Raw genomic sequence first — 25,603 nt, 5'->3', positions numbered from 1 at the left:
GAAGAGAACGGTTATGCCCACACCTCTGCCCAGCGAGTAACAGGGCATGGAAATCACGCTCCATACATCCTTCCAAGCAGTGTCGACAAATGTCCGCACTGGCTGGAAAAGCATACTCATTGGCAGGACAAGCTGGATCAACACTCCACGCAATGGTGGTGCTCCTGGTATTTCAAGCCAAGCTCCTCAAGCAAATGGACGAGCAAGGCTTCGATCCAGAGATATTCAAAGAATGTGCCACGAAAATCACTGCACAGGCCATTGGCATCACAGCCGGTTCGCCCTCGCTCTGTTTCGAGCCAGCGCCTGACTAAAAGCCCCATACCTGCTGCCTCAGTGCCGCCACCTGCAGCTGTATCAGAGCACGCCCGCGCCGATGGTAGATCCCCCCCTACACGCAGCAAAAGTGCTCCTGACAGGCACAACCCTTTGAAGTGGAATGCAGAGCCCGCGGTTCCCTCTGGGTCTGCTCCGAAGAAGGCTCAATTGGAGACACAAAAAAACACTGTTCCCCATCTCCACACTGCTGTTTCTCGGAAAAAGAATATTGTTCTTCACAATATTGTTCAAAATGTTGTTTCTGTGTCTTGCACTCAAATAAATGCAATAAAAAAATTTAATAAATGCAAAAGAGAATTCAGCACTCGTTGCAAATGCACGAGATGCTCATACATTCTCAATAAAGAGCCCTTTTCCTCTTCAAAGCCCACACATTATGTGCAACCACTTTGCATTATATCATTCAGTGAGCAAACCAAATGGCCCTCTGTCCCGTTACGCAGACACGTGGCGAGTCCTAATGGGTATTTCAAAATGGTTGCAAAAAATGATTGAACATGGTTATACGATCCAATTTGCACGCCGGCCACCCCGTTTCAACGATGTTCTGTCTTCCACGGTTTCGTCCTTAGACGTGCCAGTGTTACAAGCCGAAATACGTAATCTCCTTGTGAAAAGCACGATAGAGGTTCTGCCAAATTGTCAAGCCCAAAAAGGATTTTACAGATGTTATTTTCTTGTCCAAAAGAAAGACTGCGGGCTTCAGCCAATCCTTAATCTGAGACATTTGAATTGTGCACTCACAAAGCACCCATTCAAAATGATTACTCAGAAAACGATCTTATGCATGTACTCCCACATGATTGGTTTGTGTCGATAGATCTGAAGGATGCGTACTTTCATATCCCAACTGTATGACATCACAGGATGTTTTTGAGATTCGCGTTCGAGGGAACAGCGTATCAATTCAAAGTCCTGCCCTTCGGACTGTCTCTGGCTCCTCGCATGTTCACAAAGTGCATCGAGCACTTTCAACAAATCTCCTTTTTGAGAGTCCGCCTCAACTCCGCGAATGGGCGTGCAGTGTCTGTCTCAGTTCAAACTGGGGAGAACACTTCCACTGAAGCTGTTTCAAAAAGCATTGGGGTTTATGGTGGCGGCATCCTTCATTCCATTAGGGCTCTTACACATGAGAACTCTTCAGTGCTGGCTCAAGCGTCATGTGCCACGACATGCTTGGCACCATGGGCACATGCGCATCACTATATTCTGCCACTGTAAAGCTGCTGAGAAGCGATCTATCTACAGGAGTCTGCAGTTGCGTGTAAGTGTGTTTATTTCATTGTTTTACTTTGTTGTAGAGTAGTATTCATTGCTAGACTTGTGCTGTTTGTTTACTGTCTTGAACTCGTGTCGCTTAAACGTGTGTTGGTGTGTGTGCTACATTGTTTTGACTTGTCCCTGGGTATTCACTGCTAGATTTAGAGTTGTTTTTCCAGTGTGTGTAAAACTATCGTTTTTAGAGTCTATAAACAGTGCTTCACTTGTTTTAGAGTATTCTTTATTGCTAAAGTGTAGCATAATTTGTTTGCGGTGTACTGAACTCACATTTGTTCCCACGCTTGTCACCTCTCGTGACCCTTAGTTTCGGTTGCCCACGTGACTAGCTTTGTTGTGCTAAGTAGCATTAAGGCGTGTCATGCTTTTTTCACTGAACAGCTCGTTAGCATCGTGTATATATTTGACACGAATGCTGACGCGGAAGCGGTAGCCCATGTGTGAAGACCTACTCGTGTAAAGACCAGCGAGTCTACCTGTGCGAGTCCACCAATCAAGGACACGGCAAGGTGCCACTCACCATAGCACTTAAGTATCTTTTACTGGTATCTATTTTCTTATTTTCCTTCTACATACTAACATGTCTACTTCACAAATAACATATACCTTCAAGCACATCCCTGTTATCTGTTACAGACCGTTTACACGAAATAGATGCAAGACAAAATGCAACCCACACAACCTACGGCCACTTTGCACTTCAGCACCTGCTCCGCTCTCTTTCTCAGTGGGACTCTGGAACTGCCAGTCACCTGTAAACAAAGCTGACTTCATTCCAGCCTTCGCCACACAGTCCACCCTCAGCATCCTGGCACTGACAGAAACATGGATACATCCAGAGGATACAGCAACACCTGCTGCTCTCTCCAACAACAACTTCTCTCACACCCCTCGACACACCGGTAGGGGTGGGGGAACAGGTTTGCTCACTGGAATTTTTCACCACACTTCTCTATGTAACAATACTACTTTTGAATTCCATGCTTTTACTACAATGCAACCCACAAAAATTAATTTTGTTGTCATCTATCACCCTCCAGGTCAGCTGACAAACTTTCTTGAGGAGCTGGATGTCCTGCTGTCCTCCTTCTCAGAGGATGGTAGGCCACCTGTGGTTCTTGGTGATTTTAACATACATCAAGACAAGCCCCAGGCCACTGAACTTAATGCTCTTCTGGACCTCATTTTTACATGTAACTGTACCAACTCAAATATTCTTGTTACTCCTTTACATGTCTCTGATTATTACTTTGTTCAATTTAACATGACTCTCCCATCTACATTAAAACAGGCTCCACCATTGGTTTCCTTTCGCCGTAACCTCCGTTCTCTTTCACCCTCTCGCCTTTCCACTGCTGTCTCTACCTCTCTTCCCACACAAAATGTATTTTCCACACTGGATGTAAACACTGCCACAGACACACTAAGCTGTACCTTAACAACCTGTCTAGACAGCATCTGTCCTCTCTCCTCTAGGCCAGCATGTACTACACCACCCAGCCCCTGGCTCTCTGACGTCCTTCGTAACTTCGGACTGACCACAAGGCAGTTGAGAGGAGATGGCGGAAATCTAAAGATCCAGCAGATCTAGGTATCAGTCTCTGCTTGCAACTTTTCAGATAACGTTAAATCTGCAAAATCTTCCTTTTACCAGAACAAGATCAACAGCACCACAGACACTCGCACCTTGTTTAGAAGATTCAACACACTTCTCTGCCCTCCCCCTCCACCGCCTGACACATCACTGACAGCAGATGTCGTCGCCACATTTTTTACTAATAAGGTTACAACCATCAGCAATACATTCTCAGCACCACACCCTGTCAAACACCCGTCTCCTGTATGCAACTCTTCTGTCTCTATGTTCTCTCCTCTGACTGACACTGAGGTCTCTAAACTCCTCCTCTCCAACAACCACACCTGTTCCCTTGACCCCATTGCTTCTCACCTTCTCCAGGCCATCTCTCCGTCCATCCTAGCTGCACTCACACACATAATTAACACATCTCTACTTACAGGCACTTTTCCCACTACATTTAAGCAGGCTTGAGTAACCCCACTGCTGAAGAACCCCACACAAGTAGAACAATACAGACGCCCTTCAGTCTATCTCATCCCATTCATGGCAAAAGCACTTGAAAGGACAGTTTTCAATCAAATCTCTGCCTCTCTCTCTCATAGAACAAGCTGCTGGATGACAATCAGTCAGGCTTCAAAAGTGGACACTCCACCGAGACTGCCCTGCTGTCTGTCACTGAGCCAGGCGAAAGCTGAATCCAGATCATCCATCCTGATTGTGCTGGACCTTTCTGCAGCCTTTGACACAGTCAACCATCAGATCTTACTCTCCACCCTCTCTTCGCTGGGCATCACAGGAACTGTGTTTGACTGGTTTAATTCCTATCTCTCAGATAGGTCCTTCAAGGTAGCCTGGAGAGGTGAGGTGTCCAAGCCACATCAGCTACTTACTGGGGTACTTCAGGGTTCAGTGCTTGGGCCACTTCTCTTCTCTATATACACAACATCACTGGGACCCATCATTCAGGCACATGGTTTCTCTTACCACTGCTACGCTGATGACACGCAACTCTACTTGTCTTTCCAGCCCAACGACACCAAAGTGACTGCTCGAATCTCTGCCTGCCTGGCAGACATCTCGGCCTGGATGAAGGAATACTATCTGCAATTTAACCCAGCCAAGACTGAACTCCTTGTCTTTTCACCATGCAGCTGGGTGCAACTACAGTAACGCCTTCCAAAACGGTCAGAAATTTAGGGGTAACTATCGATAAAATAAATTTCACAGACCGCATCTCAAAGACCGCAAGATCATGTAGATTTACACTCTACAATATCAGGAAGATAAGACCCTTCTTCTCTGAACATGCCACACAACTTCTTGTTCAGTCACTTGTCATAACTAAACTGGACTACTGTAACGCTCTCATTGCAGGCCTCCAGGCATGTGCAATTAGACCCCTGCAAATGATCCAGAATGCAGCAGCACATCTGGTCTTTAATAAACCAAAGAGAGCGCATGTTACACCACTCCTTGTCTCTCTTCACTGGCTGCCGGTTGATGCACGTATCAAATTGAAGGCTCTGATGCTGGCATACAGAACAGTCACTGGGTCTGCTCCAGCATACCTAAAATCCTTTCTGCAGAGCTACACGCCCACTAGAAGCCTGCGGTCAGCTAAGGAACGTCACCTTGTTGTACCAACACAAAAAGGCACCAAAATACTTTCCCGGACTTTCGGCTTCATCATACCACATTGGTGGAATGACCTTCCCAACTTAAAAAAATGGCTAAAAACACATCTTTTCCATGAGCACTTAACCAGTCACTAAAATAAATAAATAAATAAAACAAATTCTTGTTGCACTTTAAACAGTTTTGAATGCTACTATTCTGATGCTAGTGAAACGTTGTAATATGGAACTTTTCGTACCACTATCTCCTTAAGATGATTCGCTTATGTTTTCCTCTTTTAGAAGTCGCTTTGGATAAAAGCGTCTGCCAAATGAGTAAATGTAAATGCTTTACACCTTGGACAGCTCCTGCCTTTTACCAGTGAGGTGTCACACTGGGGCAGATTGTCAGGTGGAAAGTGGTGACTATGGATGCTTCCAACACAGGTTGGGGGGCGATGTGCGCCCGACTTTCGGCACCTAGACAGGTGCAAAGGAAGTGTGGCACATCAACCGCCTAGAGCTATCAGCTTTATTCCTAGCTTTAAAGGCGTTTCAGTCAGAAATAGTCCTGGTTCGTTCAGACAACATGACAGTTGTGGCATATAAAAACCACCAAGGCGGAAATCATTCACCTCCACTGTTGAGACTGACGTGTCACCTCCTCCTATGGAGCAGGGGAAGTCCCAAGCCCCGCTGGGATGGGATGCAATGGCCCACAAATGGCTGGTGTGCCTGATTCACTCTGTCATATGCAAAGTCCGGGAGGACAAGGAAACGATTCTATTGGTTGCGCCAAAATGGCCCAACCAGCCATGGTTTCAGGAAATGATAGAGATGCTGCACAGCTCACCATGGGAAATACCGCTGAGGATCTCCTCTCTCAGGTGCAAGGCACAATCTGGCATCCCCAGCCCAAGCTGTGGAAACTGCATGTGTGGCCCTTTAATGGAGTGCGCTAAATGTGCCAGAACTGACGCAATCAGTCATGAACACCATTTTACAGGCCAGAGCACAGTCCACCAGATGCCTCTACCCGCTTAAATGGAATGTGTTCACTGATTAGTGTCTCTCACATGGCAAAGACCAAATAAGCTGCCCCATACATGAAATTCTCATATTTCTTAAAGAGTGATTAGACGAAGGATCACTCCGTCAATGCTCAAAGTGTATGTGGCGACTATATCTGCCTATCAAGCAAGCATGGTTTTATCATAAAGTTCCTTAAAGGAGCAAGACAATTCGACCCACCTCGGCTGGCTACATTCCCGACTTGGGACATAACTTTAGACCTAAAATCTCTCGCAGGGCCCCCCTTCAAGCCTTTGGACTCTGTTGATTTGTGCATGCTCTCTGTTAAGACTGCACTACTGCTGGCTCTGGCCTTAGTAAATCGGGTCAGTGACCTGCATGCACTATCAATCAACAATTCATGTCTGGAGTTTGGCCCAGGTCTTTCAAAAGCCACTGTCAAACCCAGAAAAGGCTATGTGCCAAAGGTCCTAACCACGCCCTTCAGAGCGCAGGTGGTTCACCTTCAGGCCTTCTTCCCTTCTTCATTTAATTTGCATGAGGAACAATCATTGCATTTGTTATGCCCTGTGCAGGCCCTACACGCATACGTTGGGCATACCTGCCAGTTCAGACTGTCTGATCAGCTCTATGTATGCTATGGAGGATGCATGAAAGGAATGTCTGTCTCAAAGCAAAGACTTTCTCACTGGATTGTGGATGCAATTGCCCTGGCTTATGAGTCGCAGAGCAAGACCAATCGGTGTTAAAGCACACCCAACTAGAGGCATCGCTTCCTCATGGGCATGGAAGAATTGTGTGTCCTTACAAGACATATGTTTTGCAGCAGGATAATCTTCTCATAACATATTTGCAAGGTTTTTCAACCTAGATGTAACGTCTCTCTCTTCACAAGTCCTCACTGTTTAGAGCGCTTGCTATTTCGTTGGCCAAATATATACTTATGCTCCTCCTTTAAGGACAAGCTCCCCATCTTTTTACACATCCATCTTTTTCAGACCATTGTAATTTATCATAAGTCACAAACACTTACATTATAAATAAACTCCCTTCCCGACTGGGTTTGTGAAGGATTTAATTCATACTATATGTCTATAGATCAAATATTCTGAGTGCTCCCCTCCTGGCCCAACACAAGGGTCACTCACTGCGACATACTTATGTCGTTCGCCGTCCCACTAGACTGCGCCATCATGTATCCTTTCTGGAAGGTTATATCATGTAGTGCGGCGTGATGGGATTCTGTTACCCATATGTGGTAATAAATGCAATGTCAAGTCTAACTCGGCTGCAACTAATTTGGGCATGCTATCCCCATTAAAAAGCATGCTACAAAACATATATCATGATAATGAACATGTATATAAATAAACATTTGAATAAAATCAAGTATTGTGGGTGTGTACGCATACTCACCAAGAAGCCATCCCTCTCTTCCAGCTCCAGCTTCCAAGCACTGTCTTAAAGGGCTGTTCAGTAAAATAAAGGAACATTTCATATGTTGCAATTGAAATCACAGTATATTTAAACATTGATGGAGTAGTAATTCTTTCTGTTGATATAGTTCATTGCATTTGCGGATGGTATTATGTATGCCACTCATCTCGTAGAACCCTCTTTTACCTACCGTCTGGTACGCTGTGCCATAAGGAAATTTTACATTTACAGGCATAAGCCTTATAATAGCTTTTACCACCTCATGAATGGCATGGCTTATGGAGGGACATTTCTCTTTGAAATATTCCTGTGGCAAGGAATCCAATGGTAGCTTGAACTTGGACATGAGGTGGTATGGGGTGAGAGTGTTTAGTGAGATGGCTTGGTGGCGTAGTGGGCTAAAGCACATAACTGGTAATCAGGTTGCTGGTTCAATTCCCACAGTCATCACCTTTGTGTCCTTGAACAAGTCACTTAACTCCAGGTTGCTCCAGGGGGATTGTCCCTGTAATAAGTGCACTGTAAGTCACTTTGGATAAAAGCGTCTGCCAAATGCATAAATGTAAATGTAAATGTCTGCAAAATGCATAAATGGCTTAGGTGCGGCTCCAGAGAGTTGCATAAATCAATAAGGACTTCTCTCGGCAACTTAAAGCACTCTTTACAAACATATCCTTACGCTCTCTAAAGATGTGCTCTCTCCTGAGAGCATGCACAGCAACATCCTCGAGCAATGCCAAGTGTGCCAACCGCAAAACCATGTGAAACACAATAATCACCATTTATATAGGCATAGATTACAGGTGATTGTTGTTCGTACCTCTCATTACGCACATCTGCCTTTTAGTATATACATATATATATATATATATATATATATATATTAGAGCTGTCGATTGAACGCATTAATTTGGTGCGATTAATTATGGAAAAAATAACGCTTTAAAATAATTAACGCACCCCGCCCCACACCTGTACGTCATCTTACATTGCATGCTGCTGCTTAGTGACGAGCATGATGCAAGTCGATGACCAAATGCTGCTTGGCCCTCTGAAGGGAAATTTTAAATTCAAAACGCATCCAGATGGAACCACTGATAAGACCAAAGTCTTTTGCACTATCTGCAATAAGGAATTTGCATACCATTGAAACAATTCTAGCCTGACATACCACCTGAACTCAAAGCATGTTTTTGCCCCAGCTGCTACAGTAAACATGCTCTGCCAAACCACACTGACCGAGCGCAGGCAGCACAGAATTATTAAGTCTACATCGGAAAAACTAATGCATGCTATAGCTAAATGGATTGCTGTAGACTGTAGGCCTGTTAATATGGAGGAAGACAAGGGGTTCATGGAAGCATTTCGAATTGTGTCCTCCAATACAAGCTACAAACCACCGTCAAGAAGTACGGTAGTTTTGAATATAAATCAGCTGTATGACACCGAAAAAAGATCAAAAGAGGACGTAATGGCTCAAGCTAAATATGTTGCTCTGACCGGACATCATTGGACCTCGGTCAGTAATCACAACTATCTAGGTGTTACTACACACTTCATCGACCGTGACTGGAAACTTCAGTCCTCTGCATTAACGGTACTGAAAACAGTCACACGGCACTATTCTGATGCATGTGCCGAACAGTTCTTAACAGTGGCTGAGGAGTGGGGCATTCTAGATAAGGTGACCACTATCAGAACAGACAGCGCTCGAAACATGGTTGCTGCAGCGAGAAAACTTCCATTTGATCACATGCCCTGTGTCGCACACATATTGCAGAGGATCATCACTGTTTGTCTCTCTGACAGTGGGTTTGTTGATGCATTGACAAAGTGTCGCAAAATTGTAGGACATTTTAAGCACAGTCCTGCTAATACAGAGGAACTACATCAGCAGCAAACAGCACTTGGACAACAGAGAAAGCAACTGATACAGGATGTTTCAACAAGGTGGAACTCATCGCTCACAATGATCACCCATCTCTTACAGAACCAAGAGGCTGTTAAGGCTACTTTAATCCAACAGAATCACAAGTTAGTCATGCTGACAACAGCCGAGTGGGACAAACTGCACAAGCTGCAGATCCTTCTTGAACCATGCAGGTAAGCCCACAACACACACCCACCCCCCTCATTATTATTACATGTCCTATTTTATTTCATGTTTCATTGTTTTTTATTCAATTTTATTTGTACAGTGTTACACAATATACTTTTGCTTTTAAAGTAGCTTCACAGATAATTATGCCTTAATGTCTTTAAGCTCTTGAGTCTTTAAAAACTCCACAAAATGTTTAAAAACTCTACAAAATATAAAACATTATGAATCACTCTTTATAAGCTGATGCTAAATAAATAAGCTTGCCTTGCCTAAATTAAATGTAAATAAATTAAACTGGTGTCAGTTTAATGTGAGAGAACTTTATTTTTCATATTTAATTTATCTTCCACTGCAGGTATGTGACTGAACTCCTTGGGGCTGAGGCTTATGTCTCATGCTCTGTGGTCCTGCCTGCACTCTGCCATCTTTACCATATAATGAAGGTCTCTTGATGAGGATCCAGCCTATGTGGTAAGGTTCAAGACTGCCTTCAAGAAAGACCTTGCTGAAGGGCAAGCTGACATGAACAATGAATGGCTGAAGCTGGCTTCAGCTCTTGACCCACGTTTTAAGGACTTAAAGTGCCTATCAAGAGGAGAGAGAGAAAAGGTGTGGTCCAGCCTTGAGAAGATGCTAGAAGAAACAGGACCCAGCACAGACACTCCACAACCCTGTGAAGAATGTGAGCCAGTAAAGAAGAGGAGAATCCTCCTGCTGGTTTCAGATTCAGAATCAGAGGAGGAAAATGGGCTTAGCAATGCTCTACATCGCTATAAAACTGAAGTACACTATATTGCCAAAAGTATTCGCTCACCCATCCAAATAATTGAATTCAGGTGTTCCAATCACTTCCATGGCCACAGGTGTATAAAATGAAGCACCTAGGCATGCAGACTGCTTCTACAAACATTTGTGAAAGTATGGGCCGCTCTCAGGAGCTCAGTGAATTCCAGCGTGGTACTGTGATAGGATGCCACCTGTGCAACAAGTCCAGTCGTGAAATTTCCTCGCTACTAAATATTCCACAGTCAACTGTCAGTGGTATTATAACAAAGTTGAAGCGATTGGGAATGACAGCAACTCAGCCACGAAGTGGTAGGCCACGTAAAATGACAGAGCGGGGTCAGCGGATGCTGAGACTTTCTGCAGAGTCAATCGCTACAGACCTCCAAAGTTCATGTGGCCTTCAGATTAGCTCAAGAACAGTGCGTAGAGAGCTTCATGGAATGGGTTTCCATGGCCGAGCAGCTGCATCCAAGCCATACATCACCAAGTGCAATGCAAAGCGTCAGATGCAGTGGTGTAAAGCACGCCGCCACTGGACTCTAGAGCAGTGGAGATGCGTTCTCTGGAGTGACGAATCACACTTCTCCATCTGGCAATCTGATGGACGAGTCTGGGTTTGGCAGTTGCCAGGAGAACGGTACTTGTCTGATTGCATTGTGCCAACTGTGAAGTTTGGTGGAGGAGGGATTATGGTGTGGGGTTGTTTTTCAGGAGCTGGGCTTGGCCCCTTAGTTCCAGTGAAAGGAACTCTGAATGCTTCAGCATACCAAGAGATTTTGGACAATTCCATGCTCCCAACTTTGTGGGAACAGTTTGGGGATGGCCCCTTCCTGTTCCAACATGACTGCACACCAGTGCTCAAAGCAAGGTCCATAAAGACATGGATGAGTGAGTTTGGTGTGGAAGAACTTGACTGGCCTGCACAGAGTCCTGACCTCAACCCGATAGAGCACCTTTGGGATGAATTTGAGCAAAGACTGCGAGCCAGGCCTTCTCGTCCAACATCAGTGTCTGACCTCACAAATGCGCTTCTGGAAGAATGGTCAAAAATTCCCATAAACACACTCCTAAACCTTGTGGAAAGCCTTCCCGGAATAGTTGAAGCTGTTATAGCTGCAAAGGGTGGGCCGACGTCATATTAAACCCTATGGATTAAGAATGGGATGTCACTTAAGTTCATATGCGTCTAAAGGCAGGTGAGCGAATACTTTTGGCAATATAGTGTATATGCAAAAGTTTTGAAACACTTGACTGAAATGTTTCTCATGATCTTAAAAATCTTTTGATCTGAAGGTGTATGCTTAAATGTTTGAAATCAGTTTTGTAGGCAAAAATATAATTGTGCCACCATATTAATTTATTTCATTATAAAACTAAAATGTAATAATAATAAAAAACAAAAGTTTTTGAAATGGTTGACTTGGACCAAATAATAAAGAAAAGCAGCCAATAAGTGCCCAACATAGATGGGAACTCCTTCAATACTGTTTAAAAAGCATCCCAGGGTGATACCTCAAGAAGTTGGTTGAGACAATGTCAAGAGTACATGTCTGCAAATTCTAGGCAAAGGGTGACTACTTTGAAGATGCTAAAATATAACACAGTTTTGATTTATTTGGGATTTTGTTTAGTCACAACATAATTCCCATAGTTCCATTTATGTTATTCCATAGTTTTGATGACTTTACTATTATTCTAAAATGTGAAAAAAAAAATTATAATAAAGAATGAGTGTTTCAAAACTTTTGACCGGTAGTGAGTGTGTGTGTGTGTGTGTGTGTGTGTGTGTGTGTGTGTGTGTGTGTATATATATATATATATATATATATATATATATATGTGTGTGTGTGTGAGTGTGTGTATAATTTCATTGTTTTTTCATGTTTAGCTATAAGTACACCAGGAGTATGTGATTTTTGTGTACATGTGGTTTCAGTAAATGTAGACATTTTTTTTTTTACGAAACTTGATGTATCATGATTTGTTCGTGAAAACGTTTGTATGCAGATTACACGGACAAATTGTCTTGTGACTGATGATGCATTTTTCATGAGCAATGAGAAACATTTGCTTATTAGACTCCACCCAAATAGTTCCACTTCACAAGGAAAGTACTACCACTGAAGAAGGTACTAAAGGTTCCTGGTTTGGTTCAGGTTTTAGTTCCATGTGAAATTAGTTGTGGTGGAAAACAACTATAACCCTGAACTTGTTCCAGGAACTGGGAAAAGTTCCTGCAGTGGAAAAACCAAAGGCCTCTTCCCAAAGCCACTTATCAGGGTCTTTATTTCAAATTCCACTCACACTTAACTCTAGCTTCTGAAATATCCTTTATCAACTGTTGTCTTAAAAAAAATGTCACTCATGCTGTCAAAGCATTAAATCTTTCCTTCTTTGCCATTTGCTGATGACAACCTCCTCAGTAACAGGGCCGGTCAACCCATTCAGTCTGAATAATTTGGACAGTTTACATGCGGACTGAACGTAAAAGCTGCTTTTAGAGTAGCCGAAATGACGGTCAGTTTATGAAAAATATACAGAAATCCACTGAGGCAAACACACATATGCAAGTTTACCAGTGTCTCTTTTTGGAGCGCAGGTAACTTAATTATCAATTAATTAAAAAATATACAGTATTTTCCTTTTCAACACACTGTTTACATATAATTAATATGTTTACATTTTAGTCTGGTAGCGTAATAAAGTCTGTGCTTCATAATCTTTATCGTCATAATCGCAAAACATACACATTAAATATATTGGCATTATAGTACAATTTTATTTATTACATTGTTACAATTATCACATACCTTTTATTACAATTATTACAATTATACAGTCTTGGTTTTATTAATTTAACATCATTTTATGCATTTCCAGTTTAATTGCATCCGACTGTGTCACAATTATGTTATAAATTTAATTCAGCACAACAGTGCCCACCAACTTTTTCAGCCGTCTGGGTTCTGAAATAATTTTTCCCCCAATCATTTCTTCCATAGACTTTTCATAAAATCCTTCATAAAAGGATTGTAAGCCATGAATCAAACCAACTAGCTCTGAGGTGAATCACAACAACACAAACTTTGTTTTGAGGCAAAAAATGAGTTGAAAATCAGACATAAAGACAAAGATACAAGGCTGTCTTTCATGAGGGCACAAATTTCAATCCCATAAAGCACTGCGAATGATGTAACGGAATAAAAAACTATTGGAATATATATAAAGCTATTGATTTTTTGGTTGTTGCTTATAAGTATAGAAACAATATATTTTACATTTATTGCTAAGTATTCTGATATGTACAAATAGATAAGCAGTTTAAAGGTGAAGAGATACTGACTCGATTACGTCAGTTACAGTGCGTCATGGGAGTGGGCAGTCGCTCTTAGGCAAATTTATGCCACTCCTGGCGCAAAAATTCAAGCATCTCGGCTTTGTTTGATGGCTTGTGGCCATCCATCTTCCTCTTGATCACATTCCAGAGGTTTTCAATGGGGTCCAGGTCTGGAGATTGGGCTGGCCACGACAGGGTCTTGATCCGGTGGTCCTCCATCCACACCTTGATTAATCTGGCTGTGTCCAGTTGGGGAACATTGTCAGAGCAGAAACAAGCAAGTTTTCTTTGATTCATGCGTCCTTCACAAAGACAAATCTGCCCGATTCCAGCCTTGCTGAAGCACCACCAGATCCTCCACCTGGTCATCTGACTGATCAGACTGAGACCTGGAGAGGCCTACAAGCCACAGTGTCTCACACCCACTGTGAAATTTGGTGGAGGATCGGTGATGATCTGGGGTTACCACATAACTTCTGCTCTGACAACTCTGAGGATTGGTTTTTCCAGCAGGACAATGCTCCTTGTTACACAGCCAGGTCAATCAATGTGTGGATAGAGGATCACCGGATCAAGACCCTGTCGTGGCCAGCCCAATCTCCAGACCTGAACCCCATTGAAAACCTCAGGAATGTGATCAAGAGGAAGATGGATGGTCACATGCCATCAAATAAAGCCGAACTGCTTGAATATTTGTGCCAGGAGTGGCATAAAGTCACCCAACAGCAATGTGAAAGACTGGTAGAGAGCATGCCAAGACACATGAAAGCTGTGATTGAAAATCAGGGTTATTCCACCAAAAATTGATTTCTGAACTCTTCCTAAGTTAAAACATTAGTATTGTGTTGTTTAAAAATTAATATGAACTTGTTTCTTTGCATTAATTGAGGTTTGAAAACTGCATCTTTTTTGTTATTTTGACCAGTTGTCCTTTTCTGCAAATAAATGCTCTAAACGACAATTTAGTTTTTTGGGAATTTGGGAGAAATGTTTTCAGTACTTCATAGAATAAAACAAAAATGTTCATTTTACTCAAACACATACCTATAAGGGGGGCCTGGGTACCTCAGTGGTAAAATACGCTGGCTACCACCCCTGGAGTTCACTAGTTCGCTAGTTCGAATCCCAGGGTGTGCTGAGTGATCCCAGCCAGGTCTCCAAAGCAACCAAATTGGCCCGGTTGCTAGGGAGAGTAGAGTCAAATGGGGTAACCTCCTCGTGGTCGCTATAATGTGGTTCATTCTCGGTGGGGCGCGTGGTGAGTTGAGTGTGGTTACCGCGGTGGATGGCGTGAAGCCTCCACACGCGCTATGTCTCCGTGGCAACGCACTCAACAAGCCACGTGATAAGATGCACAGGTTGACGGTCTCAGACGCGGAGGCAACTGGGATTCGTCCTCCGCCACCCGGACTGAGGGAGATCACTAAGCAACCACGAGGACCTAGAGTGCACTGGGCATTCCAAATTGGGAGATAAAAGGAAAAAAACCACATACCTATAAATAGTAAATCCAGAGAAACTGATAAATTTGCAGTGGTCTATTAATTGTTTCCAGAGCTGTATGTATGTATATATATATATATATATATATATATATATATATATATATATATATATATATATATATATGGAATAATTGACGACGAACCACTGAATTGTTTAAAAATAATGCACACCCGAGGTGGTAATGCAGTCACGATGTGCAGCGGAGCGGAGCATTATTTTTAAACAACTTAATGGGCCAGAGATAATTATTCCGCTTATACCACGGTTACCACACCTTAACATTGTTCAGGGTTTTATTTCAAGACATTTTCTGGTTTTCATCCCAAAAACGCTCTTGTGAGTGGAAATACTTTCTTCCGCCACAGATTCAGCGTCTTGCTTAATACATTCTGAGCCTTTGTTGCTAATTCAAAAATGTCACATTAGAACTACGGAGGCTCGCACTGCTTTACTGGAGTACTTACTGGAGTAACAAGTTAGTGCATTTGTGCATGTGTGTGTTTTATGTTTGAGGGATTGAAAGAGAGAAACTGAGAAAATCAGATATCTCGCTTCTGGGATTAACTTTTTTTTATTGCAGCTCTCGTCAGAAGTAACACTGCTTCAAAATCGCCAGGATGCGTGTCGCCATATTCCCATTATAAACCTTAATAACTTTTTTCATCCCCACTGAGATGCAGGAGTGCGCTGACATGACGACTCTGTTTTCCTCTCACGAGTATGTTTGGGCCATAAGTGTGTGCATTACGCATATAATGTGTGTCCACGAGTGTATGTGTGTGTGAGGGGGGCGCGAGGGTGTTTCTCACAGATATTTCAGATATAGAAACTGTTGTATTGTTCAAGTGTATCTAGCTTAGATACAGCTCAAGCCCTCATTTCTAATTTGAAAACGTCACGTTAGAACTAACAACGGAGGATGCGCTTCTTTTAAGCACTTATTGGAGAAACAAGCTACTGTGTGTTTGTTTGTTTGTGCCTATTTTCCTGTTATGTACAACAATAAATTAAACAGAAAAGCCTGTGAACAAGTATCAGTATTTATTTGTTCTATTTTTCTAATATCTACAGTTATAAATAACGAAAAAGCCTGTTGTTACGATCCAGTACGTTATGTTTTGTGAATGTTTGGTGCATACATGTTTGCCTGTCTGCTTTGTATTCTGCTCTCCTAGGATGAGTAGCAGCACCTGATGTTAATCAATGTGCTTGAGCGTCTTCCTGATTGGCACCTGTGGCCATATGCTCTGATATATAAGCTGTCCAGTTTGGAGTTGACAGAGACATTTTCTCCGGTCTCTCTTGCTGAGTCCCTTTCTCCTTTCCCAGATGCTGGATTATTTCTCCGTGTTTATGTACAGTGTGAGGTATTGTAGTTGTATGTAATGTTATCGCAAGGGAGTTTTGTTGCACTGATTGTAATTGGACATTCATTGTTATCCCTGAGTGCAGGGCGAGTTGTATTATCTTGTGTTACTTTCTTTATTTAGTGAGTTCATTTTAAGGAAGCTGTAGGGAGGTGGGCGCCAGTTATTTTGTATTCCTTTTTCTCCTGTTTATGGTCAGAGAGGGAGTAAGGTTTAGTATTGTCTTTTGTTTGCATCTTTGTTTTGAATATAGAGTATTTAATTGAACACAGGTAGACCTCTTTTGTTTGCTATTTTGGCACTGCACCCTCCTGAATTAATTTATTGCTTCCATGTAAAATGTCACTGTTCTCTTCTGTTCCCATAATAAAACTATTGTTGATTTGATCAATTGTGTGGTAAATAGTGCTGGGACGGGAAAACAGGAGCTCAGTAATGTTAATTCGTTTAAATTTAGTTTCCTTCAGTTTTATTTTATAACTGTTCCTCCTCCTCTATCCTAGACAGGGGAGGTCGTAACACTGTGAATAGATGTCAGTATTTAATTATTTGTTGTATTTTTCTATTATCTGCAGTTATAAATAACAAAAAAGCCCGTGAACAAGTAGGCCTGACAATATTTATTTATTCATTCAATTTGTATTTTATCAGTATGAAACGTAAAATACTGTGAACAAGTAGGCTTTTAGGGTTTATTTATTTACTACCATTTCTATTGAATTATTTGGTTCATTCTATTTAATTTATATATTTATTTCTTTATTTGATTTGGCAATGGTTTATTTATTGAAATTGAACTGCACGTTTCCATTAATTGTAAAGTTTGACATGGAAAATGGCAGATCAAATGCAGGGGGTGGCTTGTTGGCGGAGCTTGTTTTTTCGTGGGGATCCTTGGTTTGATTTTCGGTGGCATTTGGATGATTTTCAGTGGCATTTGGACTTTTGTTTCTCAAAAGGATCATGCTTCATTGCTTTCTGTCTTTTGCCGAAGGTGCCCAGTAGCATCTCAGGCTTGTTTCACACTTGTGACCAGTCACAGACATGTTCTGCCTGCTCTCCAGCCCAGCCTCTGACAACATTTGAACTGCGGTGCTTCTCAGGGAATGGTTGGTGTATCTTTTTGATAACCCAACTACCACGCTGATGCGCGGAAGCTTGTTTCCAGTTCATGGGAGTACCAGTACTCTCTCCTGTCAAGCTCCTCCTGTGGGACTCTCAGTGGATGAAGGTAGAAGGATGTGGCATCAGGTGGGCATTTTGTGATGTACTTTTTGAAACTTTTAACTGGGGAAAGAGGGTCACCTGGATTGGAAAACATGAATCCTCAGAAGTCTTGTTGGGATCACTAGGCTTCTTTTGGTTTTTTGTTTCTACATTATGAGACAGGCAAACGTATTCAACACCACATTCATCTTTTTTAATGATGAATGTTTTCGTAACTCTCTATTTCCTTCTCGTCCCCTCCTCGCCAGGTTCAGCTGAATGTCAAACCAGACTTTGCGAATCAGCCCAGTTGCTGTGTCTGTTGACCAGATACGGAGAGTTACGAATGTGCTCTATTTCAGCGGTGGAGATGGCAGGATGATGAGACCTGACGTCTTTCCCAGCCTTGCAAATTTCTTTGAGGATGGCCCTGAATACATCATTGGATGATTTGAATTCCGTTTGCCCACTTATGTAATATTTAGAAATATAACGGTTCAGTCCAGCTCTTAGGGAGATGAAACTTGACACTGAATACTCTGTGCCCGATGTGCTACTGACTGTGGCATAGAAAGCTTGCAGCTGGGTATTTAGCTGGGTTTGTCCCCTCTCTCTCTACCTCTTCCACAGAATTATTTTTGGCTTTAAGCCAATCGTTAAAAACATTTACTGCTAAAGCTGTTTTTTTTTTTTGTTTACTTCCCTCAAGCCTGTCTAGCTGTTCATCGCTGATTATTTCATGTCGTTTGCTGTTGCCGGCTGCCTTTGAAGCTCTTTCATTTGTAACATTTTTCATCTGGACTGTCCAATTCAGCTGCTGCCCAGTTGTTGAAATTCTCATGCTTTCCATAAATATTAAAAGTTATTTCTGGAAAATCGAAATTGTCTATCATTTTGTTTGATCTGTATGCTGTGGTGGACTGTAGGCTAGCCTATAACTTTTCAGTTAACTTGGCAGAGTGATATGGAACAGTTATGCGGTCAAGATCTGGAGCTACTTCCTAGCCATGCATTTCTTGAAAAATAATTGCACACCTCGGAACGTCCATCAACCAATCAGAATCAAGCATTCAACAGACCCGTAGTATAAATATATATACACACACAAACGTATATCCAATACAATGCATTGGTTGTATGGTAATCAATATACTGTATGTCTACATGAAAATGTGCACTAAACTGGGGCATAAGATAGTGGTTACACCACTGAATTCTATCTTTGGATTTTTCCGAATTTTATACAAGTCATTGCAAGTGAAGTGGAGCTTTGCTCACTGTAACAACTTTCCATGAAGCCTTTTAAAATGAACCAGTCGATGACCTGATTGGGTAAAGTTCTTTCCACATGAATGGCAGTGGAATGGCTTCTCTCCAGTGTGCACTCTCTCATGCACTTTCAGGTGTCCTGGCCGATTGAAACTCTTTCCACATTGTGAACACTTGTATGGTTTTTCTCCAGTGTGGATTTTTTGGTGCATCTTTAAGTCGCTGGCCCTAGTAAAGACATTTCCACAATCAGAGCACACATGAACTCTCTCACCGGTATGCAATCTCTGGTGCTCTTTAAAATTGTGCTGCCATGAAAAACTCTTTCCACACTGAAGGCATTTAAAATGCTTCTTTCTGACATGAGATTTTGTGTGCCTATTAAGTTCCCGATTACAATAAAAACTCTTTTCACACAGAGGGCACTGGAAAGGCTTCTCTCCAGAGTGAGCTATTGTGTGCTTCTTAAGGCTGCCTGCACGAGTAAAAGTCCTTCCACACTGAAGGCACGTGAACAGCTTCTGTCCAGAGTGAGTTAGTGTGTGCCTCTTAAGGCTGTCTGCACGACTGAAAATCTTTCTACACAGATGGCATGTGAAAGGCCTCTCTCCAGTGTGAATTCTCATGTGAGTCTCAAGGTGTCTTTTTTTTGTAAAACTTTTTTTGCACAGAGGGCAGGTTAAAGATTTTTTGGATCTTGCATTTTGTCTTCTTTTTTGTGATGAATTATTTTCAGAATTTTTATATGTCCGATACTGATGTTTCTCCTCCACTTCATCCAGTTCTTGACTTTCCTTTTTCACTTGCATCAGGTCTGAAATAAAAATATGAAATAGTCAAAAATCAATTAACCACTTACACAGTGAAGGCAAGATTTTCCTCCTAAATGGCAAACAGAAAATTATTATAACTCTAAGAAAATAATAATTGGGCTTAAGTGCATAGATTTATTTTATAGAAAACCATTCAAAATATGAAAAAAGGGATCCACCGATATTTAATTTCTGAGCCAATACCAATAACCCATAATTCACAGCTCATTGTGGCCGATACTGATATTTAAAAAACAAAGTTAACCTGGAACTGCTAGCTAATTCATAAAGCTGCTTTTTTTAAAAAATATGTGTCATTTTAAAAGCTTTGAATTTGGACATTGATTTAAGGTTTGGTGGATGTTTGGAGAAATTTGCCTATATTACAGATGAATGCTGATTTGAATGACATATAAATAACAATAGACTTGCATTAATTGTATGGTGCCCATTTATTTGAGTGTTTACGGTAATCCTGATGACTCTCTAACAGAGAGAGAATAATGAACTTCAAACAGCTGTAATAATGCATTAAACCAAAAATGAGGCTATAAACTACTTAAAGAAAATAAATCAACAAAACACACAATATAAACCCTATTCTGTGTATACATGGTGTAATTTGCTAGCAGCCAGACTGCGAGTACAGTGGTGGTTTGTGTGTTATGTTCCTCATTCACAGAACTCCTTCATTCATTTCACTTACAAACTAGTGTTTTCAGCCATCTCAAGTCACTCTGTGAGAATTATTTCAAAATAAATGTACAGTTTTAGGTTGTGTTTGGATCACAGTGATGTTCTGTAAGAAACAATGCGCTATTTTCCACGTTCTGTTTATGCTTCATGAATACACAAAAATGACTGCCCCCAAGAAACTTACATACACGTTTTTGTCGTGTTTTTTGGTTATTGCTTCTTGAAACAAATAGAATATGGGAAATGGCATGTCGTTACTAATAGCAGATGACTAAAACCAACCCCAAAACATTGTAACAAGGTGCAGAAATGTTGAAATAATCCTCTCAGAGCTAAATTAGCTTTCGATCATTTTTTTTAATCTTTTTAATTAATCATTAAAATGGAATAACTAAAAACTCTGAATTCAAACATCTCAAAAATCATAAAAACACAAACTTATATGAAATGAAAATAAATCACATGGGAAACTTATTCCATCACTCCACAAAATGTGCATTGAGCACTCTCTGCGCACAGTCTGTACATGTGCGCTCTGGCTTTGCTTACCCACGTGTGATATGCCTGGTTCCTTTCAAGTTAATCTCTCAACTCTGCGTCAGTAGCTGACACTATGGGAACTCCTCCCAGGAGTGAAGCCTGTATTAAATCATGACAATATACTGGTAGATGTAACTTGGCCCTCCGCTCCTTGAGCACATCATCATGGGCATATAATACGAAGCACAGTGCCATTTCCTCAGAATTTTCTTATTCAGGGTCACAATTACATCTCGTGCTCTGCAAGACCAACTCATCGCTTTCTTCATCTTTGCACTTCTTCACAGCTAGTTGGATTATTTCTCCCTGTTGTGTTTGTGCATTGTGTGTGTTTCTTTACAGGGTTAAAGAAACTAAAAGAGCCACTTGCGTCTTTTCAAGATGGTGTTTCACAAGTGTATTTTTCCATGTAAGCAATTTAAAAATGCTTCGCTATAGGCTTTTTTCTTTTAGAAAGCTGATGCTGATCCTCAGCCCTCTCGATATCCTACCTCTGTGGCTTCCGAGGTTCTGCATGAGCAAGGCAAGAGAGGGCGGGATGAAGAGTATGGGGAGTCAGAGGAACTGTGAACTGTTGCCTGCACATGCCTTGCATCTCTCCTCTTCCCCCTCTCATGCGGCTTCATCTTTTCAGTTAGCCCGTGATGGTCTGCAACCTGTTCCCGGCTCACTGGGTTCGATCACGTTTGGCAGAGAAATGAATGCAAAGAATACTTTGTCGCTAGAGACTTATGATAGCGAGACATAGTTGCAATCAGGTGAGGCGCTAACCTGAATTTCCCCCTCCGAGGCAGGAAAATGGGACAATGTGGCTTCTGATGCCGAGTTGCTGGAGGTTGAGAGACTTAAGCTTGATTGGCCAAACTAATGATGTGCCAGAGCATTCTTGGCTAGATTAACAATTTTCACCAAGTCATCTGGCGCTGTTCTTTCCAGAGCTGCACGAGCAGCTTGTTAAGATCTGGTGTCTCCATATTCAGCGAGAGTTCATGTCCCTGGTTAAACTGCCTTCACAGCATTGAAGATGTGCCTCTGTACCCATTGGCTTGATACAATTAGTCGACATTATTAACAACAAAAATTGTCAACAAAAATTTTTGTTGTCGGATAGTTGTTTGATCTCATTTAACGTAACATGAGATCACATTAAACTCTAATGATGACGCACGAGAGCAGCACTGCATTTCGTGCCTGACTGAGGAGAGGAAGAATTACATAGCTCACAGTCCAGATGCACTCTAAACTTTCCAAACAGCTTCAGGTGATGTAGATGGCAAAGTATGAAAGAATTATAATGCAAAAATACAAAATCACTAAATACAGAAGCACTCTTGTAGTGGAATAAATGGAACTGGAGCTGCCGCTCTGCTGAAGCAAAACTTGTGTGTAGAGCGTCTTCGGAAACACCCCGGCTTAAAATGCAGTTATATTTAATACTGCTTTATTAAAGTTCAAATAATACGGAAGCAGGTCATATAAATAACTACAAACTCCGAAAACTGGCATTTCTCTGTGCGGTCAGCGCCTCTTCTATGAGTTGCGCGAATGTTCCGATCTAAGGGGGAGAAATTGAAACTGCACCCGGCTGAGGCACATTCTGTTGCAGGGACGCTCATCCCTCGAGCGTGCACGCTTAATGCAGCTAGATAATAATGTGATGGTTTACGACTTATTGAATCATAATATACTGTATGTCACTGTGCATTTCTTATTGTGAAGAAAATTGTCAAGATGCAGCTTTATTAAAAAGAGAGAGTTTGTTTTTTTGTGAGTTAAAGTTGGACTGAAGTGAACAGAAAGGTGAGAGTGTGTAGTCTTCGCCCCATTATAAACTACAACAAAATACGTTTTTGATTTGTTTTTTGTAACAGTTAAAGGATGGGCAAGGAGGAGGCGGGAACCAGCTGAACAGTCAACATGGTAAATGGTAAAACCCAACATAAAACAAACATAAGCAAACACACACACATGCAGCGCGGCAGCGTGCGTCTCACTCTCTCAAACTGGCATCTCCGGCTCCCCATTATCTCGCTCTCCCGCTGATCAGCTGATTCAGCGCCGGCCGTGCCCTCCTCCTCGTCATATTTTTGTTTTGGCTTGTTTTCCAATATAAATACCTAAAACTCCTTTAAAACAACTTACATTTTCTTTAACAGCTATACAGCAGGAAAAAAAAAAACAATTATCTGAAAATGTTGAATATAATATTAAAAATAGAAATATTTTAAAATATCTAAAAATCCTTTAAAAAAAAAAAAAGATGCATTCACCTGAGAAGCAGCATATAAGATATTTAGACTTGCTTTTAGAGAATAGATCTTGAATATAAGTATATTTTGTTTTTACTGCACTTGCGGAAATATAACCAAGTGAATTAATACACTTATATACAAAATACACTTATATTTAAGATACTTTCTCTTAAAGCAAGTCTAAATATCTTATATATTGCTTCTCAAGTAAATGTATCTTGTTTTAAGGATTTTTAGACCATTTTAAATGAAAAACGAGACAAAAACACTTGATAACTATAGGATTTGTTGTAATTTAGAGGTATTTTTAAAATATGATTTTGTCCTCTATTGTTAGTAAGCATGTTTAATGCAACCTTTTAAGCTGGGGCACAAGCTGAATAATCGGTTAAGAGCTAATGATTAATCATTGCAATAATCGCTGAATAGTCTAATAATAATTTCAATAATCGATAGATTAATCGATTATCAAAATAATCATCAGTTGCAGCCCAACTCAATCTGCCAGGGGTTTCCAGCTGGGTAATAAGCATGGTTGCTTCAGGCTATGTGCTTCAGTTCGTGAGGCGTCTGGCTTGTTTCAACTGCGTTCTTTCCTCCCCTATTTCGGTTCAGGAAGCGCCGATTTCACGTCAAAAGGTTCAGTCTCTCCTACACAAGGTGCGATAGTGAGCGTACAAATGTTCAGTGAAAAGAAAGGCTTTTACAGCTGCTACTTTGTAGTCGCCAAGAAAGACAGAGGGCTTCAGCCCATTCTGGACTTGAGACACTTGAATCTAACTTTCAGGAAGTCTCTATTGATCAGTCAGACAGATTCTGCCTCACATCCACCCGTTTGACAGGTCTGTGTTGGTGGATCTGAAAGAGGAGTTCAAGGTCCTTCCCTTTGGCCTGTCCCTAGCTCCTTGCACATTTAACAAATGTGTCGATGAAGCACTGGCTTCGCTGAGGCTTGGTGCGTGTCAGCGTATTGAACTACCTTGGCGACTGGCTACTGCTAGCTCAATCTGAGGAGTTGGCGTCACCCCTATGAGACCTCTCCTACAGACAGAGTGCTAGGTCAACTCGAGAGTTCCTTTTTGCATGTGACGATGCAATTGTTCATGTCTCCTTGTGAGGCACCGCTGTTACAATGTTCGTATGTTTATAATGTTTTCTCTTCTTTCCCATTCTGTAATCTGGGTGTATGTGTGCGTTTCTCTTGACAGGACGGCTGAGGTTAATATCATGCATTTATGAATTCATATCAGTAAAGTGCTTACATTACATAAGCTGTAACTTACAGCGTTCCTGCATTTGCAATAAATTTGATAAAAGTTGGGGGGGTCTTGGAAACTTAATGTTTAATAAAATGTAATTTTTGCATCTGACACATTTTGTAAAACCATGCTGTTAACAAATAGCTATTTTTAAAAGTTCATTATGGCAGTTTGACTGAGCTTGAACAATTCTGCAAGGAAGAATGGGCAAATATTGCCTAGGTGTGCAAAGTAGAGATATATTGAAAACACTCATGGCTGTAATTCAAGCAAAAATTTGTTTGACCAAGCATTAGCTCAAATTCAATTAACCAATAAGGGTATTTTGCTGTATTATTTTTCACTAATTTTCAGAGTTATTGAGATTTTTTTTCACTTGGATATTATGGGATACCTTGTGTTAATAAAGCCTTGCTGGAAAGCAAGAAAAGGCGAATATTTTGAAAGGGAGAGTTGACTTTCTATACATCATAAGTGATGCAATAATGTGAAACGAATCGCCTATGAATGCCCCTTTTCCATTGAAAGTAACACAAATATTCGCCGTTAGCATATTCACGACTCTAGAATAGAGAAACAATATTACCCTGGTACATTAAGTGGCGCAATGCACCTTTGAGCTGGTGCACCCTCCGCCTATCACAGAAGAGAAGAACTACTTGACAAGTTTGCAAAACAATCATGGAATCACAGTATGAAAGACAACCAAGTTCTCTAGCGAGCCATTCAAAAAAATTATAAAACGCATCTCCCTACAAGCTGCAGCAGTGATGACGATTGTGTTGCAGATTTGCTCAACGAGAAAGAAAACATTCAAGACACTTTCGTAAACTACTGCAATTCCGATCATGTATACGCTGAGGGGCGATTAGTCAGTATCCATTGTAAAAAAATTCTAATATTAACCGTTAAAACAAATGTTAGAAATTGGACCAATACTAGTATTATACCTTAGAAATAAACAACTACTTGTGTTATGTAAATTTGTTTAAAAGTACTGCATACTGCATACACACAGTGACTGTTAAAAATTTTTTATTATGTGCTAAATTTTCGTAAGTGCGAAAAGCGCAACGCTACGCGCTATGTCTTATCCAATTTTTGTGCGGGTGCTAATTCAAAGTGCAATTTTCATGCCAGTGCAAAGCACAAGTGGCCGTGGGTGGGAGTGTTTGCGCTAACTGTGGTTGTATG

The 25,603-nt window shown here is 41.3% G+C and overlaps 2 protein-coding genes across 2 annotated transcripts in view; both read right to left on the bottom strand.

Annotated features, from left to right (window-relative positions):
- The window catches only part of LOC127442946 (gastrula zinc finger protein XlCGF7.1-like), an 898,889-nt gene that overhangs the window by 195,703 nt on the left and 677,583 nt on the right, over nt 1-25,603 (bottom strand). The window lies entirely within an intron of this gene.
- The window catches only part of LOC127442169 (gastrula zinc finger protein XlCGF57.1-like), a 55,786-nt gene that overhangs the window by 17,860 nt on the left and 12,323 nt on the right, over nt 1-25,603 (bottom strand). Inside the window, exons 3-4 of the mRNA XM_051700012.1 lie at nt 18,860-19,664; nt 17,870-18,011 (exon numbers count right to left, since the gene is read on the bottom strand). Of these exons, the coding sequence (XP_051555972.1) occupies nt 17,870-18,011; nt 18,860-19,664 (947 nt within the window). The remainder of the gene's footprint in view (nt 1-17,869; nt 18,012-18,859; nt 19,665-25,603) is intronic.

This window comes from Myxocyprinus asiaticus, chromosome 6 (assembly GCF_019703515.2).
Source record: "Myxocyprinus asiaticus isolate MX2 ecotype Aquarium Trade chromosome 6, UBuf_Myxa_2, whole genome shotgun sequence".
NCBI classification, from domain to species: Eukaryota; Metazoa; Chordata; class Actinopteri; order Cypriniformes; family Catostomidae; genus Myxocyprinus; species Myxocyprinus asiaticus.
Note: the sequence above shows the minus strand (reverse complement) of the source record. Positions and strands in the feature narration are given on the sequence as shown.